General features: G+C 45.9%; 1 protein-coding gene across 1 annotated transcript in view; it reads right to left on the bottom strand.

Annotated features, from left to right (window-relative positions):
* Positions 1 to 11,889: 11,889 nt before the first annotated feature.
* Positions 11,890 to 19,566, bottom strand: part of AATF (apoptosis antagonizing transcription factor) — a 61,452-nt gene continuing 53,775 nt past the window's right edge. The window contains exon 12 of the mRNA XM_083587871.1: positions 11,890 to 12,540. Within this exon, the coding sequence (XP_083443997.1) occupies positions 12,477 to 12,540 (64 nt within the window). The 3' untranslated portion in view covers positions 11,890 to 12,476. The remainder of the gene's footprint in view (positions 12,541 to 19,566) is intronic.

Here is a 19,566-nt window from a genome sequence, read left to right as displayed (position 1 = left end):
GTTTTACCTGCCCAACCTACACAAAATATGAAGTTCTGTATGCACTAACTTTTGGCTTTCTTTTTTTAAATTTAGCTTTGTACTCAAAGGACTGGGGGCATTAAATGCAGAATGTACATAAAAGTCGCAATATCCTGTACTGTGTACTCCCCATGGTCACAGATGTGTTGGATCAAACAAAACTCACCTCTTAACATTCAGGGAAAGGGGGTGACGGTGGCACAATTTCATCCATTAAAACGGTTTTACAAATGCCCCCTCCTTCTCTCTCTCTCTCTCTCACGCAGACATTTCTCCCCCACTGTTACTCAACTGAATTTAATTGCAGGTATAGCTAATGGAGCAGCTTCTCCCCTACTAGGCATACAAAAAGGGGTCCGTTTACTCCAAAACAGGCCCCTGTGAGATGTGTATTTTGAAACCCTACACATAATTTTAGATGAAATGGTGTTAAATCCTATCAAATTAGCACAACAGATTCAATTCTGTGTGTTTGCTCTCACAGAACCAATATAAGATTTGGGGAGGAAGAATAGGTACGTACATAACAGATACAGAGATATATGCATCTGTGTGTATCGTGTGTGCTTAAATACATTAATCGATTTAACAAACTTAATAAAAGGGTGGAGAGAGAGAGTACCCCTACTGAACCCTGGAAATGCATATTTAAACACTTTAGCCTTAAAAAAAAAATCTACATATTAAAAATGCCCGGAAGGGTTACCTCCAAAGCGGCAAAAGCTTTCAAAAGCTGGCAGATCAAAGTGCTATCATCTTTTAATTTAAACCTTTTGTTGCTTCAACGGTCTTAAGAGGGATGAAGAGAGAAAAGATCAAAATAAAAACTGAAACAAAAAAACGAAGGCTTTGTAGCCACATTTCTCCCCCCCCCCATTCCGTTCTCCTCCCATATTTCTCCCCCCTCCCTGCCCGCCCCCACAAACCTCCTTGTTCGAGTCCCTTCTCTCAATTTAGGCCGCAAAACAGGTCAGCTCCATTACCGAACAGCCTTCCCACAAATATTTAAAACAAATTGAATTGCACACCCAATACCCTTCACAATTACGGCAGCCACAATAACTAAATTAGCAATTCAACAAAATAATTGGAAATGCGATTCTCGCTATTCCGCCGCTTCCCCCCGGGCTTTTGCTGATCTGGGGGAGGGGGGGGGACTCCGCTTTACTAATTCAGAAGCTAATTAGAGCCACACTTGTAAATGAAGTTGTTTGTCTGAAAGTTGAAATTCTGTGTGGTTTTATTTTCAGGAGCGGGGAGGGACAGCGAGGGCGTATCATTTCTGCTACACTCACCTCCTGTTTTTTGTTTGTGTTTTTTTTAAAAAAAATAAATCAGGGCCGGGTTATCTGTTGTTGTCCTTTTTTTTTTAAGCTAATTAACAGAGGTATCACATATGGCTAAAGAATTTAGATTCTGTTGGGAAATTCGGGATAGCTGTTAATTGATGGCATTAAGGAGAAATATTTGCAGGAAAGCCTGTTCTGTGGTTGCCCTTTTCTCGCAAATGCAGTTTAGCCTCCCGCTCTGCGTTCAGCCAAGACCTCCGGCACCAAGAAAAAGTGTGTCCGTGGGAGTTTCCGTCACTGGGATTTGATTCTCCTACAGGCAGGCAAAGTGGACAGATCCTCTGGGAGCTGGACCTCAGTGTCCAGCCAGAACGATGGAGGTGGAGACGCTTCTTCAGGTATACTGGGCCAAGGCCGTCTAAGGCTTTAAAGGTCAGCACCAACACTTTGAATTGTGCTCAGAAAAGAAAGCGCCTTTTTGAAACTGTGAAGCATTTATTAAGTACACACAAGTCTTGTGCCCACATAGGACTGCATCTTATTTTTCTCTCTCTCCTGCACACAAGATGGAGAGAAATTAAGGTAAAAGAGGAAAGTAAAGGACCCCTGGACGGTTAAGTCCAGTCAAAGGCGACTATGGGGAGCAGCACTCATCTTGCTTCCAGGCTGAGGGAGCTGGCGCTTGTCCACAGTTTTCCCGGTCATGTGGCCAGCATGACTAAATCCCTTCTGGCACAATGGAACACCATGGAAATGCAGTTTACCGTCCCGCTGCAGTGGTACCTATTGATCTACTTGCACTGGTGTGCTTTCGAACTGCTAGGTTGGCAGGAGCAGGGACCGAGCAACAGGAGCTCACCCTGTTGCGGGGATTCGAACCGCTGACCTTCTGATCGGCAAAGCCCAACAGGCTCAGTGATTTGGACCACAGCGCCAGAAATTAGCCACAGTCAGACAGCAAGACCTGCCACTGGAAGCAGAGCTGGTTAACTTCTGGGGCTGCCAAACCAGACACTTTGGAGAGGGGGCTGGCGACAGGATCCAGCGCTGGGAGTTACATGAGCAAGCTCAGATCTCCGCTGTCTGTCCTGGAAACAGACCATTCCTGCCCCCCTACCGGTGGAGAGGACAAGAGAACCAACCTCAGTGGATGAAACCAGGTCGAGTCCCAGCTGAAGCCTCCTTGCCTGCGTTCCCCAGGTATCGCACCACCCAGGTAAGGGGGGAAAGATTGAAAGCCTGCCAGGACGCTGATAAGTAAAGATTCAAGGGTACCATTGGCAGGACTTTGAATTTCTCTTCTCCCGACCACCCTACCTTCCGCTTATCTCTTCGAACAATACGAAACAAGCATTTTCAGCATTTTAAGAGCTTCCATGCTCGCCATTTAATATGCCTGCAAAGAAACTCGGAAGCATCAGGAGGTAACTTTAAGACACTTGTGTCAAACAGAGAAGCAGGCATCACTCACACTCACACACACACACACACACACACACAAAACCTCATCAAACCACAGCAAGGAAAACCCTATGCCAAGAACAGGTGCCAAACTAGCAAATTCCCTATTCTCAGCCACAATAATAGCAAGGATTTATAAATAATTCCTTTACTTGGGAGAGAGGGCTCCAAGCACAAAACAGGGATTCTTTCTGTAATCCTCTCAAGAACGCCCATGCTGCAGGCTGAGGGACTGAGGCTGGCAGGCGGCTGCTTGCCTAAAGTCTAGGAAACAAACATGGAAGAATGTTAATGCACCAGAAAAATGAGAGAGGAAAAGTATTTCCCTTCCCCAACTTCTGATATTTGCCTATGGGTGCCTAATGAGTTCAGGGCCAGATGAAATTTGGACTGAAAATCCCTTGGCCCAAATTGGGAGGATCTGTTCCATAGTAGGACTGGTTCCCCACCAGCTTCCGTTTCAATCTTAAAGCTGCAAATATGGACTTTGCGCTGTCAGGGCGGGGCATTTCCACAGGGCTAGATCCCACATCGCTCAGGACCCATGAGCTGGATGGAATCAGGAGCTTCAAAGGTGCCTTCTCTTCCATGCTGACATTGTGTCCATTGTTCATTGATGGGCGATGCTAACAACAAAGGTCCGTATAGTAAAACCTATGGTTTTCCCAGTAGTGATGTATGGAAGTGAGAGCTGGACCATAAAGAAGGCTGATCGCCAAAGAATTGATGCTTTTGAATTATGGTGCTGGAGGAGACTCTTGAGAGTCCCATGGACTGCAAGAAGATCAAACGCATCCATTCTTAAGGAAATCAGCCCTGAGTGCTCACTGGAAGGACAGATCGTGAAGCTGAGGCTCCAATACTTTGGCCACCTCATGAGAAGAGAAGACTCCCTGGAAAAGACCCTGATGTTGGGAAAGATGGAGGGCACAAGGAGAAGGGGACAACAGAGGGCGAGATGGTTGGACAGTGTTCTCGAAGCTACCAGCATCAGTTTGACCAAACTGCGGGAGGCAGTGGAAGACAGGAGTGCCTGGCGTGCTCTGGTCCATGGGGTCACGAAGAGTCGGACACGACTAAATGACTAAACAACAACAACTGTAGAGCTCAAAGAGACCACGGGGGTCCTCTGGTCCAACCCCCCTGCAATGCAGGAAACTTCCGCCCAACGTGGGGCTCAATTGCAGCTCAATACTGTCCTCACTGACGGGCAGCAGCTCTCCAGGGTTTTCAGAAAGCCCTGCTTGGAGATATCAGGGATTCAACTCGGAATCACTGAGCTATGGCCTTTGCTTATTCTGTTAAAAGCTAGGAATCCTTCCCCTTCTCCCAAACCCCACATTTTTGAAGTTCCCCACTTCGAAGCTATTTTGTGTTTTTGTGTGTGCTGTGAATCGCCCTGAGATCTTTGAGCTAGGGCGGTATACAGTGGTACCTCGTGTTAAGTACTTAATTCGTTCCGGAGGTCCATTCTTAACCTGAAACTGTTCTTAACCTGAGGCACCACTTTAGCTAATGGGGCCTCCCGCTGCCACTGCGCGATTTCTGTTCTCATCCTGAACCAAAGTTCTTAACCCGAGGCACTATTTCTGGGTTAGTGGAGTCTGTAACTTGAAGTGTCTGTAACCTGAAGCATCTGTAACCTGAGGTACCACTGTACACATTTAATAAATAAATAAATAAATAAATAAATAATCTCATCTGATAAGTTTCACACATGCGGAGAGGCCCCACTCTCATCTCAACACTTTTTATCATTCAATGGCTCACAGCTGAACAGGGGGGAAACAAAAACCTTTGTGCTTCAGAGATGCCCGATACCAGGCCTTGCCTTGAGCCTTTATTGTTTTATTCTTTTATAAACCACTTTGAAGCTTTTTTTTACGATCAAGTGGCCTGTGGTTTCTATGTAAGTAAGTAAGTAAGTAAATAAATATGCCACATAGTTTCCTTAACAGAGAAAAAGCTAAAAGAGGGGACAGAGGAACAAAATGAAAGCAACAACTTTAAAACAAAGATTATTCTATAAAAAAACAACAAAAACAAATGGTAAAACACCCATATATGGCAGATTGGAGATCTGAGGCCGTGAGGCGGCTGTTCGGTTAAGGCTAAGGAAACAAGCATACAAGAGTGCTCACATGGCACCATATTGACATCAAGGCCGGGGCCAGGCAAGTCTAGCTGGGAAGCGGCATTCCACAGTTGGGGTGTCACCACCAAGCAGGCCCTGCCTGGGGTTACCACCCTCTCGCTACACCTCAAACAGCACCCTTTTCACGGGGGGTGGGAGTGGGGTGCTGGAGACTGACCCTAAGCCCTTCTGGGTGCAAAAGCACCTCCTCTATCGCTGAGCCCTCCAGTTTTAACGCAGAGTGGTGGTGGCCTTGCTTATTAAATGGGTTGTTATCTCATCTGTCCTTCAATATCTCCAAAAGGCACCTAAGCAAAGATGGTGATAATATGCAAATGTCTTTAAATTTAAATTGATTCATTAAAATCAATGCACTGGTTAAAAAGAAGGGCAATTAATCAGCTAAAATTCTTTAATTGGTTGACAGCTCTACTTCATTATCCACTGTGTATAACCAGTGATTATAGATATAGATTGTGTCTGTGTGTGATATTGCTGAAAACACACACACAACGCTGCCAAAACACAGAAAAATCCCAAGTCTCTCTCTCTCTCTCTCTCTCTCTCTCTCTCTCACACACACACACACACACACACACAAATTCAAAACCAGTACAGTACTGAGTATTTGTGTTTTACTATCCATTTCAAACACCAGATGAACATATATTTCTCAATGGCAAATATATATAGAGAGAGAGAGATGATGATGATGATGATGATGGTGGTGGTGGTGGTGGTGGTGCATTAGAGATAAATTAATCTAGAGGAAGGGGTCCCTGCGGTCATCTAGTCTGACCCCTGGCTCCATGCTGGGTTCACAATGCAAGATGCAACTAACACGTCCCTTGCCCCCCTCTCTCTGCCAATCTATAAGCAGTGATGTAACCCTGAGACATGGATTCAGCAGAAGACCCGTTGCTTAACCAATTAGCAAACACAGGCTCATAGGAGACTGTCTGAAACTAAGTCAAACCCACTGGCCCATGTAGCTCAGTACTGTCAACACTGACTGGCAACAGCTCTCCCAATGTTTGAGACTGGAGTCTCTCCCAGCCCTAACCTGGTGACGCTGGCGATTGAATCTGGGACCTTCTGCACGCAAAGCAGATGCTGTAGGCATGGAGCTACAGTTCTCCACCCACATTGCAGAATCATAGAATTGTACGAGTTTGAAGGGACCCAGAGGGTCATCCAGTCCAACCCCTGCAATGAAGGGGACTCAGCTAAAGCGTCTGTGATAGATGGTCATCAACCCGCTGCTTGAAAACCTGAAAGGAAGGAGAAACCACCACCTCCCAAGGGAGACCGCTCCATTGTTGAACAGCTCTTACGGTCAGAAAGTTATTCCTGATGTTTAGCCGGAATCTCCTTCCATGTGACTTGAAGCCACTGGTTCGAGTCCTACACTATGGAGTTTGAGAAAACAAGCTTGCTCCATCTTCCATCTATTTGAAGACGGCTATCACATCGGCTCTCAGTCTCTTCTTTTCCAGGCTAAACATACCTGTTATGTTGGAGGTGTCGCTGGGCTGGGCTTCCAACAGCCTCAGTTGGGGGTCAAGGATGATTGGAGTTGTAGCCTGGCAACATCCTGAAGGCCACAGACTTCCCAGCCAGAGAAAAGAGAGGAATATGGATGTGACACAGTCCACATTGCAATCAACAGGCTTGGGGGTTTATTTTGTTTGTTTCTTTATTCAATTTACATGCCGCCCTTCATTGTTTGCAAGATGGCGCAAGGAAGAGATTCCAAAAGCCTTCACTTGGAAACATGGTCCTACTCCTGAGGTCTGCCTGACTTGGCAGAAGAAAAGATGCGAGGCTGGGAGACAGCATTAAAAGAGGTGGTCTTAAAAACCGGGTGTTTTGTAAACAATAGGAAAAGTTAAGGAGGAAATGTGTCCCGAATTAAATTCGATAAATAAAACCATTCATCGGCCCCAGCTACTGGAACTTTGGAAAATGAACACTGACATGTCTCCCTGGGTTCTAGGAAGCTGTTGTTATTTCCTAAAACCCAGGGAGACATGATGATGTTGCTGATATGCCTCCCATCTGGTCGGCTTGCCCCAGCCACTCTGGGCAGCTTCCAACAAATTAAAAACATTAAGCACAGTAAAGAAATCCAACATTAAAAACGGCCAATATACTTATTCAGAAAGCTGGTCTACCTTTCTCAGGTGCTGTCTACACTGACTGGCAGCAGATTTTAGATGGGGACAATTCCCAGTCTTACCTGGTGATGGAACCTGGGACCTTCTGCATACAAACAAAGTGCTCAACGACTGATCTTTGGTGCTTTCCTGCCATTACTTGACACCATTTTGCATCATGTGCTTCTCCAACCCCAAAACAGCTGGCTGCAACCTAATTTCACACCCCAGTTCTTAGCTTTACCACTGATAGTTTTAGCAAAAGGATAGACCATGAGTCTCAAAAACTTTCCCCAGGGTTGGAGGGGGGCATGCAACTAAATCCAAGAACAGAAATATGACAAACTCTGAGGGGGTCCACAGAATTGTTGTTGTTGTTGTTTTAAAAGAAGTTTATGCCAGGCAAATTTTGACTCTTCGGAAAGCTGGAGAAAATGGGAGGAGGGGGGGGGAAGCGGGCAAAAATCAATGTCCTTCTCTAAGATCTACAGCTCTGGCTTTGCTGCAAATGCACATAAAGATTTATTCATCCATGCTACATACATTTTCTAAGACAAAAGTCAATACTCACCTTGACACAGATACTTTCTGCACCCTAGAGGGGGCGGGGTGGGAAAAAATCTTCGATTTTCTGGTGGGGATAACTGTCCTCGTTCCGCCACTTGGAGAGCCCACGTTAAGATAGAATTCACACTGTCATTTCATTTCCTGAAAGTACCTTTTTGAAACAAGCGCACACAATTTTTATTTTAAATTTAGGGTTACCATCTGGGGCCAAGGGTATCTCTGTAGGAGCAAAATCCAGCTCTGTCAATATGCCACCTTTCTTCACATTAAAAAACAAACAAAAACTAGCAAAGTTTCTAGTCCATATGCCTGTAAAAAAAGAAAGAAGGGGGTGTTCCGTTTTAGCTTGTGTTCTGTTTTAGCTCAAGTCACAGCTAGAATTACAGGAAAAAACTGAGCTTCACTGCATCGGAGTGGCCACACAGCAGAAATGGAGAGGGGAAGTTCTAATTATTATTTTTAAAGAATGGTGGCACCGCCAGGTGGGGGCAGACACCCAGAGCCCCACACAGCAGAATGAGCAGGAGGGGGCCCTGAATCCAGCAGGGCTGGCTTACCATGGCTTGAAGTGAATTAAAGTGATTAATATACCTGTTCTGGCCTAAGTCTGTTCTGTTCTGGCCTAAGTCTAAAGAACTGTTCTGGCCTAAGTCTAAAATTGCCTGAGTGCACCACTGTCCCAAAGGCTCAAGGCAGACAGAAACATTTAAAGCTGCAAAACATGCAACAGAACCCACAATTTTAAAATACCAACCTGTCCCAGGTTCCGCTCGGCTTCCAAAAACAAGCTCGTCACCTCACAAAAATTGCTAAGGAAGCAGCAAAGGCCCCTTTCTAAACAACAAGTGGGAGAGTGGACATCTTCCTACCTTCTTGCCTTTTCTGAATCTTGTCAAAGCATCACTTTCACACAGGCCTGTCCAAAGGTACAAGGCAGGCAATGCAACTTATCAAATGAGAGAAAATCAAAGGGTCTTTTAACTGGCCAGCAGCTTCATTTTCAAGCTTCCCTCTACCTGCCTTTTTTTATATAATTATATACAATCAAGAGGACTATAAACCCTTCCCTCCCTTTTAAACGAGAAACTCCTCCTTTGTTCACTGTGGCTCTAACGGAATTCCTCAAGCTTCAGGGATGTGGACGAGGATCAGGAAGGGCAGAATGGTGATGAGGTTGGAACTAGCTGGTATATGGGTAGGCAACCTAAGGCCCGGGGGCCGGATCCGGCCCAATCACCTTCTAAATCTGGCCCACAGACAGTCCAAGAATCAGCGTGTTTTTACATGAGTAGAATGTGTGCTTTTATTTAAAATGCATCTCTGGGTTATTTGTGGGGCATAGGAATTCGTTCATTTTTTCCCCTTCAAAATATAGTCCAGCCCCCCACAAGGTCTGAGGGACAGTGGACCGGCCCCCTGCTGAAAAAGTTTGCTGACCCCTGAGCTGGTAGATATAAGTTCTATCCAATTAGATTTCAATAAGCTCTATCCAATTAGATTTCAGCTACTCCTCAATAAACACAAGGTTATGTCATCACACTGTTTACATTCCCTCTCAAGCTGGGTTGCTGCCATTGCTGACCAACATTTCATCTTGATGGTTTCTCCTAAGCTATGGATGCCCTTGCCAAGGGACACTAGCTCCATCCTCAGTGACTTTCCACCGGCAGGAAAAGACATTTTGGCCCCAAAGTTGACACGTAACTCATCTGGGTTCATGCAGAACAATCAACAATGCTTTGTTTTAAATTGTGGTTTGTGGAGTCAACCATTAGCTGTCCCACACATGGTTGAACAAACTGTGGCTTGTTTGCTTTCCAGGTGAGCTTAACTCGTGCTTTCGTAAGCTTGTAGACAGACAGATGCCTACAAAAAATGTCTGAGGCCATCCAACAGAAGTCTGGTGGCCAAACAAAACCATGGGTTAAGTACCGGCTTCACAGGCGATACCAAACCACAGTTAAAACCAACCAAGGATTGTCAGCCAATACGGCTTCAGAACACGGTTTCCTGGAAGCAAACAAACTCTAGTTAAGCAGATCAGCTGGGTTCACACGAAACACTAAATCACAATTTCAAGAAACCATGGTTCCAACCAAGCCACTGTTGTTGAAATTGGTGTTCGCGGGTAGTTTTTAGTGATGTTTTACCTGTCTTCATTTTAGGCTTAAAAAACAAAACAAAAATCAAATAAAAAATACAGAAATACCATAATACTGTCAGCCGCCATCAACACCGTTTGGTGGAAAGGAGGAGTATACTGCCTTGAGAACTTTGGCGGAGAAATGTTTAAAAATAAAATACATTCAGCAGCTAAAATGAACTGTGAACAGAAATGAGCCCCACTACATTTCAGGTTGCGCTGGACCTCTAAGGCTCTGGTTGAGAGCCCCCGCTTGAAGAAAAAGCCAGCACTGGTTCCTTCATTGCTGGCATTTAAGAGGGCCAGAGCAGCTCTGCTGGATCAAAGGCCCATCTACTCTGACATCCTCTTCTCAGCGGTCAAACAAGGAGCTTGGAAGCAGGACATGAACTGGCATTCGGAGGCAGAACATAGCCATCGTGGGGAGAAACGGATAGCCTTTATCCTTCATGAAATTGTCCAAGACCTCTAAGCTCATGGCCATGACTGCTTCTTGTGGGAGGGAGTTCCACAGGTGTGCCTATGTGCTGCGTTAAGGACTTCCTTTGGTCTGCACTGACTCTTCCAACACTCCGCTCCAATGGATGCCCCCGAGTGCTAATATTCTACGAGAGGGAGAAAAATCCAACCAAATCCCCATTTATTTCGTCTTCCCTTAAACTGTTTTGTTCCCCCCGCCCCCCCACTCTTAAATTGTTCAAATAAATGTTGAGTGTTGCTGCCGGACTGCGAAAGGCTTTAAAGGGCTTGTGCTAAAATGACTGCATTACATTAGAACGGGACAACATAGTGTTATTCTTTATTTTTTACTGTCTTTATGGATAAACTTTCAATATTTATTGTATGCCCTTAAAGGTTTCCTTGCAATCTAGCAGCATATACATACCTTTCGTTAAACAAAATAAACAATTAGTTGCTTTGTCTTTTGTATGTGGGGGGATTTCACCCTTAAAAAAAAAAGGCAGCCTAGAAACATTTTGAATAAATAAATGAGGTGGCCAGCTCTGTAAAGCTGTTTTATTCAGTTTTAAGGGGGGGGGCGGTTGCAGAGGAGACACCTCAGGCAATCAATACAGGTAACATACATATGCACATGATACTTATGCAAGATAATCTCCATTGGAGATTGATCACAGCAGGCTAATAAATCCACTTTATAGGGATTTAATTTCCAGCTTTTTTGACCTTCTGAATAAAAACAAGTGAATCATCTTCTCTCTGTAGAGGTTAGTCCTGGTGTAAATCTAACAAAGAGCATCTCTCAACTGGGGGAGGGGCAGAAGAGGCAATCCACAAATCCCCCATCAGCAAAAAATACTTTAGGGGAGTGCTTTAAAGGTAAAGGGATCCCTGGCCATTAGGTCCAGTCGCAGACGACTCTGGGGTTGCGGCACTCATCTCGCTTTATTGGCCGAGGGAGCCGGCGTACAGCTTACGGATCATGTGGCCAGAATGACTAAGCCGCTTCTGGCGAACCAGAGCAGCGCACGGAAATACCGTTTACCTTCCCACCAGAGAAGCACTTTGATGTGCTTTCGAACTGTTAGGTTGGCAGGAGCTGGGACCGAGCAACGGGAGCTCACCCCGTCACGGGGATTCGAACCGCCGACCTTCTGATTGGTAAGCCCTAGGCTCTGTGGTTTAACCCACAGCGCCATCCGCGTCCTTTACTTTAGGGAAGAACAAATCACCCAAAGCATTCTATTAGTTGCTTTCCACTTTTGGTCTCCTTGGAAGCCAGCACTCAGATGATGAGCTACACATGCAGTATTTAAGAACAGACCTACCGAGAGTCTAGAACAGCCTAACTCCCAACCTGGTTGCCCTCCAGAAGTTTGGGACTACGATTCCCATCAGCCGCAGCTGCTCTGGCAAGGCAGGGCAGCAAGGTAGTTGCAGGAAGAGAGAGAGGGTAGTTTAGGGCATGACCATCAGCAACTATTCTGGTGTTCTATTTCCTTCATTCCCACTTTAAAATCACGTCTCCTCAGAATGGAGATGATTGGATAGTTACAGCCATCAAGTTTCACTCAAGGGCGTGTCACTAACAAAAACGGTTGTGCTGTACCCTCTGTTAATCTTTTGCCCAGGAACACAAACACGGTTGTGACACACAGACAAACACACACTGTTCTTTAATTCTGATTTCATTCCACAGGGTCTCTGACCACCGTCAAGGAGTTCAAGGACACAAGATGCTACAAAGGTCCCCTATGAAGTGTCCTTCGTACAGAGAACCAGGGTGCGATGGTTTGCTTTCATCCAAATTTGACCAGAGATGGCTACCGTGAAACTTTGAAGTTCTTCTCACTCTTCCAGGTTGCTCATAGGCCCGTAAAGTGGCTGGTTTCATGCCCTCGACGTACTTGGGGGAAAAGCACAGTTTGGCAGAGCAGTTGCCCAACACTTCCAAGACGCACTTCAATGTGTGAGCCCATCTTTGCTGAGGTCGTCGTGCGTTGGGTGAGCCTTGAGGTTAGCTTCCAGGAGCATTCCGACTCCAAGGAAGTGGAGATACCTCCGGGGGCTTCTCAACTGGATCAAGTTTGGTGGGTGCTCCTTTTTATGCTCAAGAAAAGACATCTCCATCGACAGGGGAGGAAGGGAAGGGAGCAGGAGAAGTCGCAGAGCGATGAATAGTGTCCGAATGTGGTGGACGTTCCCCTCTCCAAGGTTCAGAGCTTGTGGTAGCACAACACCCACCACTAAGCGTGGTCGCCTCCTTCGAGATGTGGCCGTTTGCCAAAGAGGGACCGATAAAGTTCCGTTCTGGGTGGGAGAGGAGGGAGAGAGAGAGAAAGAGAACAGAAAAGCGCAAGCGTTTTATTCAATTTCATTTGTCAGCTTTGAACATGAGTCCACAGCCTTTTCGAGACTGGGGGCACCTTTGAAAATCACAAGCGACCAAGAAAACCCTACTTTTCAAGCAACAACACTTTCGCTTATGTCAGCGCCACCAAGCAACAAAATAGGCTAATGGAAGATTCAAAATTGTCCGCTGGAAGCAGCCAGCAGTTATAAGCACAAACATACAACTCAGTGGACCCAGGTGCTCTCTGAAACATGGCTCCATCCGCCTACACCAGTGGTTCTCAAAGGATGGGGTGCGCCACACTGTTGCGGGAGGAGAGGATGGCAAATGTGGCAGGAAGATCCAAGGACAAAGAAACATTTGAACATTTCCATGTTGTGTATAGTATAGTATAGTATAGTATAGTATAGTATAGTATAGTATAGTATGAAGCTGAATTGTTTTATCCTTCTTGGGTATCCCATGGTCATATTATAAAGTACAGTGGTACCTTGAAAGTCAAAAACATTCAGAAACCAAAGTGCAGCTTCTGATTGGCTGCATGAAGCTCCTGCAGGCAAACAGAAGCCGCAGAAGCCCCGTCGGACATCTGGCTTCCAAAAATCGTTCGAAAACCGGAACAGTCACTTCCAGGTTTCAGGAGCCAATTTGTTCAGAAGCCAAGGCATTTGGGATCCAAGGTACGACTGTAGTTGTTTACTATGTTATAAATCAAGGAATCAAGGAATTGTAAATTTGGAAGGGACCCAGAGGGTCATCTGCTCCAGGACACACCCACACCCCGCAATGCAGGAATCTCAGCTAAAGCATCCGTGAGAGATGGCTAGGTTTCTCTTCGTTTTCCAATGTTATTTCTTATCAATTAAGCATTAGGTGTGGCACGAGCAAATTTTTATTCTGAAAGGGTGGCCCAGGGGGGAAAGGTCTAAGAACCACTGACCTACACAATAGTGGCTGGTGCTCAGTGGGACTGGGAGCCCAACCGTCGCTGGACCTGCAGAGTCAATGACAAGCAGAGCTGGAGGCAAAGAATTCTAGTTTTGTCTCCATCCTCCTCCGCCTCCTCCTCCATATTGAGCTCTGCAAGGGAAACACTGGGGCTAAGGAGGAAGAGGAAGATGGAAGTCAGGGCCAGCCCCTAGACTCACTGCAAGTAAGGAGACATGGAGATGAGAGCTGGCCACACTCGAGGCTGGTGGTGCCAGAGCCCCATTCACCCTAATGGGCCAGACCCATTCTCTAAAAACTAGCAAGTTGCAATATTAGCCACCCAGGAAACCAAGTTCTGTAACTTTGGTGACACTGCTGGGAGGACAACACTGGCGGGAACATGGACATCAAACACAAAGCAGGTCTTCTGAAGATGACCTGATCCTGCAGGTAAGAGGGACACAGGAAGGGGATGAGTCTGTTCCTGGGGAAGGACACAGAGCATGTGCAAATGCCGAGCCCCCGGTGCAAGGCCACCCCTGTTTGGAGGAGGGTCTCCATGTTCTGCACCAGCTGAACAGCTTTCAAGGGCCGCCCCAGGAGGAGAGTGCTGCAGCGGTCTAGTTCTGAGGTGACATGAGGGTTAAGGGAAAGGAGGGGCAAGAAAGAGGGGGAAGGCGAAAGCAACTTTTCAAGGTCAATTTAGAAAAAGCAAGCAGCGACCATCATCCACGGCTTCAAATGAAAAGGCTGCGAGATAATTAAAAATGCATTCGGCAATCTTTATTAATAAACACGAGGGCTGGGGAGACCTTGTGTAGTGCTACTCTCGCACGGCACAGAAATATGTAAATACTGCGCCAGGGCTAGATTCCATCTCTCTGGGGAATGAGGTTTTTCTTCCCCCTATAAGTTTGCCCTTTCCATACAAGGCTTTTCAAGGAAGAGAACAAGATTGAATATTTTAATAGGATGTATGAGACCGCGGTGGTGTAAGGAGGATTCAATCAGGCAGGCTGCGTGGGACTATAATTTAGTTTTCATATATGTTGTTCTTTTTTCCTTGAGGTTGACACAGAACCGGAGGGGGAAGGAAGGGGGAATGAAAACAGCCCAGCAACAAAAGACTCAAATTAATAGGGCCCACTATCAACAGTGGTGTTGATAACGGGAACAGGACGGCTTTTGTCAAACACACACACAGACAAAATTAGGCTATGATTCATTTTTATGATTCATAAATAAATATACTTATAAGTATATAAATATACTTATAAATAAATATAAATATAAGTTCATATATCTGAAACCTGCGACAACAGAAAGGTTTGGCTAAGGAACAGCCAAAAGTATCTATATTAGTATATTATGTGTATAGATATGTGTGTGTGTGGTATATATATGTATATTCAGAATTAGTGTATTTTAACACGGCCACCATCAAGCTCAGAAATCCTGTATCTTTACACACGGTCAAGTTGCTAATCCTCATGGCTGGTTAGACAAGGGTGAGAACACTTGATGTCAACAAACATCACGATCAGATGCTACGAAGTAAATAACACTTCCCAAACAGACTCGGCTGAGAAGTTTTCAAATCTCTGCTGCTCAGCAAATGAGACAACCAAAAAAGATTCCAGGATTTCTGGAGAGTCACAGCCACAGGAACAAGACACCAAATCTCAAACGCTGTGTACCTAAAATGCTTATGGAGTTGTGTATCTAGATCAGTGCTAGATCTCCAGCTGTTTTTGCACTCCAGTTCCCATCATCCCTGACCACTGGTCCTGATAGTTAGGGGTGGTGGGAGTTGTGGCCCCAAAACAGCTGGAGACCCAAGTTTGGAAAGCACTGATCTAGAGTCCTCAACCTCGGCCCTCCAGATGTTTTGAGACTACAATTCCCATCATCCCTGACGACTGGTCCTGCTACCTAGGGATCATGGAAGTTGTAGGCCGAAAACATCTGGAGGGCCGAGGCTGAGGAAGCCTGGGCTACTGCGTGGGCTTATCAATACTAAGTTGGACAGGTCAATGGTCTCTCCATTGGACTAAGCCAGCTTCCTATGTTCCTATTAGCTCAGACGATGAGGACTGGAATTTTTATTTATCGTTTTATTTTTAGCAGAAGAGCTGAAGCTCAGGGGTTGAGCACCTGCTTTGTGTGCAGAAGACCCCATGCTCAACTTCCAGCGTCTCCAGGTAGGGCTGGGAATTGGACAGCCACTGCCAGTCAGTGTCTGCACTCCTGAGCTAGATGGCATCTTCCTGCTCCACTAGCTTTCGATTTAACCGTAGGAGAGCAGCTTTCCACACAGCCCCGACTCCTTAAGGTCAAGCACATGGCGAAATGCTGCCTCTCTAACGTCCCTTGTCTCCGTACGACTCGAGAGGCCATTTCTATTAAAAGTCAGACCAGAAGCCAGAGAGGGAAAGAGCATCAATCTGGGCTGGCTGGACAGTTTGCCCAAAAGGCTCTGCGGAAAACACGTTCAAATTAGCCGAGCGCCGAGGAGTGGCCCATCTAGCGAGTAATTAATAGCGCTCGCTCCCAAGGTAAGAGCGTGCAGGAGGGTGTGGGGTCGAAACAGGGGTCTCCCCTGAATTAAAGTTTAACTTACCCTTTATTGCAACCTACAAAAATCAAGCAATGAGCAGTAACATTTTTATTTCTGTTAAACTGTCATTTTAGGCTGAGCTGGGGATAATTACCTATTTCTACCGCAGTAAGGTTTTATCACCCTTAGTGAGGCATTTTCTAATTTAATATTTTTACTATATTATCATAAAACCTTGCTTTGGAGCAGGGATGGAGTGTGGAGGGGGGGAGTGATCATGGGCCGTTTGCCATAAAACACGCGAGTACCTTAGCTTTATTATTTGTGTATTTCGTTAGAAAGGTAGCAGGGTTTTTTTTGGGGGGGGGGATGCAGGGTGCCAGCTAGATGCAGTTTGGGTGCAGCTGGAATTCTGCACCTCTCCCACAGACAGAAACCTGTCCCCTAAAACAGTCAAAAGGGAAACTTATAGGAGGTAGAACAAGATCAAATCTGAGAGTGAGGTCAGGGAGACTGTAAATATTATGCACTGTAATTAGGATATTTGCATAAGAAAGAAACACCACCCTGATTTAGGAAAATGAATCGGTGCTGGGGGGGGGATTTTCTTGGTGTAGAAGGGAAACAAGCCCCCCCAGTCATAAGAGCACAGGAGGTTGCCTCATGCAGTCAGCACAGCACTGTCAACACTGACCAGCAGCAGCCCTCCAAGATTTCAGACTGGGGGACTTTTGCAGCCCAACCAGGATGTGCCAAGTTTTGATCCTGGGGCCTTCTGCGTAAAGGTAAAGGACCCCTGGATGGTTAAGTCCGGTCAAAGGTGACTATGGGGTTGCGGCCCTCATCTTGCTTTCAGGCTGAGGGAGCCGGCATTTGTCCACAGACAGCTTTCTGGGTCATGGGGCCAGCAGGACTAAACCGCTTCTGGTGCAATGGGACACTGTGATGGAAACCAGAGCGCATGGAAACACTGTTTCCCTTCCCGCTGCAGTGGTACCTATTTATCTACTTTGCACTGGTGTGCTTTCGAAATGCTAGGTTGGCAGGAGCTGGGACAGAGCAACAGGAGCTCACTGCGTTGTGCAGATTCGAACCACTGACCGTCCGGCAGACTCATTTAGACCACAGCGCCACCAGAGTCCTTCTGAATGCAAGGGCATTGTTCTAATAAGTGACGGCTCTACCCAAATGAATGGTTAGTCTGCAGCAAAGATACACAGGAGTTAGCTTTATATGGAGTCAGACTGTTGGTGCATCTAGCTTGCTATTGTACACAGAGAGTGGCAGTGGCTCTCCGGGATTTTCAGACAAGGGGATATTCCCTGTCCAACCTGGAGATGCTGAGGACTGAACCTGGGACCTTCTGCATGCAAAGGGTTCTGCATGCAAAGCGCAAACAGCAACAACTCTCCCCACTTGCGATTCCCAGCAGCTGGTGCAAAGCAACTCTGCTAAATCTGCATGACTTATGCAGGTCACAAAATTCAGGGTACCCTTCTCCCCGCTCCTGATATGGGATTTTGAGGTCATGCAACTCCAAAAGCAGGGTGAGCTTGGAGCTTTTTGTGTGCCCACATGCCAATGAGAGCAAAAGCAAGGGCCGGCGATGGTTTGAACCCCAAAGGGAACAGGGCAAAGTGTTGCAGAAGTGAACCATTCTGTGGTTTTAAAAATAACTATCAAAACAAGGCCAAATGCAGCTGCATTTATTTTAAGCCGCCCACATTCTCAGTATCTGTGATGGCATTATGAAAAAAGGAGAGAGTGAGCACTAGGGGGCAATCTCACCCTCGTTTAACCGCCAAAACTTCAGGAAAAGGGCATGCACACACAATATAGAAACCACACCAGCGAATGTGGGCGATAACAAGTATACCAGGCCATAAATTAACCAGTAGCTAGCCTGCAGCAGTTTCTCTTTCTCCCTGGGTCAGGATGGGGGGCTCTCCAACAACACCCACTTTTTAGACCTCCACCCCACCCTGCTCTTAGGCTGCATTTACATGGTGGCTTGTTCTATTTAACTTCATGGTGGTTTATTCTATTTAATTTCCCAGACGGTCAATTTCCACACTATCTTTCACACAGCAAGTGCAAGCTTAGCACTCGTTTCCATATTGTTTGCAAACGGGATTTTTCCTGGAAGGAAAGTAACACGGAAACAAGCACAAAACTTGCACGATACTCCACTACAGTTCCAGGAAGTGGCTTCTATGCAGAACTTAACAGGGGAAAGACGTTAAAATGGAATAAATGCCATGGAATCCCGAAGGGTGACCTCCAACAGGTCTCCTCCTGATATAAGATAGAGATTTACAAGGATTTCAGACAGGCAGCAATGGTGGGAAATGTAGGGGGAGGAAAAGGGATTCTTCATACCCAGCTGTGCAGCAATGGCTTCTCTTTCACCCCACTCCCCTGCGTTGTGGGGGTGGGTGGAATGTTCTTAATCTGGCCCCCAGCGTCCCTTTTGGGTGGGTTCACTGTGGCTACAACTACCCTATACATTTAAAGCAGTGTTATAGCACTTTAAACAGTCATGGCTCCCCGTGAAGAATCCTGGGAACTGTAGTTTGTTAAGGGTGTCGAGAGCTGTTAGGAGACCCCCTGTTCCCCTCCCTGAGCTGTAATTCCCTGCGAAGGCTGGTTGTGGGCGGCGGCGGCAGAGGAAGTCTTTGCGTTGTTGTCATTGTTAAAATAATAATTGAGAGTCAGAAACTCTCACTGATCTACCGTTTCTCCTTCTGTGGGCTGTATATACTTCGTCCTTCTCCAGAGGGTGAGGCTTATTGGCTTCCCCCGAAACATGGTCAAAAGAGGGCAGGCTCAGTTACATAAGGGCACCGGTGTTAAGGAAGGCAACCAAACTTGTAAAACACCAGATTCCTTTGTGACTCCATTTCTGCAGAAACCTAGGAGCGCAGCAGCAGCAGCAGCAGCAGCAGCAGCAGCAATGGTCAACAAGATTCTGAGAGAAGATTCCACAATTCTGCGCTCAGCGGAATTTAGTAGTGAGTGCAGAAATCAGCTGTCTCTCTTCTTTTTTTAAGCAAAGTTTTGGCCCACTGTGCAGCTACACCTCCGGTCTGTGGAACAAGCACCCCCACTGAGATGCGACAGGTGTCCATCCACACAGTTTGTTTTTCTGGAAACAACTGAAGACATTTTTGTTTTGACAAGCAATTCCAATGGGATGGGGGGGTCTGCTTTAAGTGCTTAATCCTATTGTTTTGAGACCTAACTTTATACATTTTTTAAATTGTTTTTAAACCTGTTTTCAGGAGATTTAAGGTTTAAACCTTGCCTTGAGGTTTAAGTGAAAGAACACACCTCAACTAATATAATAAATAATAATAATAATAATAGAGATTATTAATATAACAATGAAGATTATTATTGTAATAGTAATAATAATAAAAATATTGCTGTGAAGATACACCCAAAAGGATGTGGCAATTGAATCTTAAGGCCCTTCCTGTTAGTTAGTTATTTCATA

The sequence above is a fragment of the Podarcis filfolensis genome (genome assembly GCF_964270895.1).
Source record: "Podarcis filfolensis genome assembly, chromosome: 15".
Lineage (NCBI taxonomy): Eukaryota > Metazoa > Chordata > Lepidosauria > Squamata > Lacertidae > Podarcis > Podarcis filfolensis.
The sequence above is the reverse complement of the archived record's forward strand: the minus strand, read 5'-3'. Positions and strand labels throughout refer to the sequence as shown.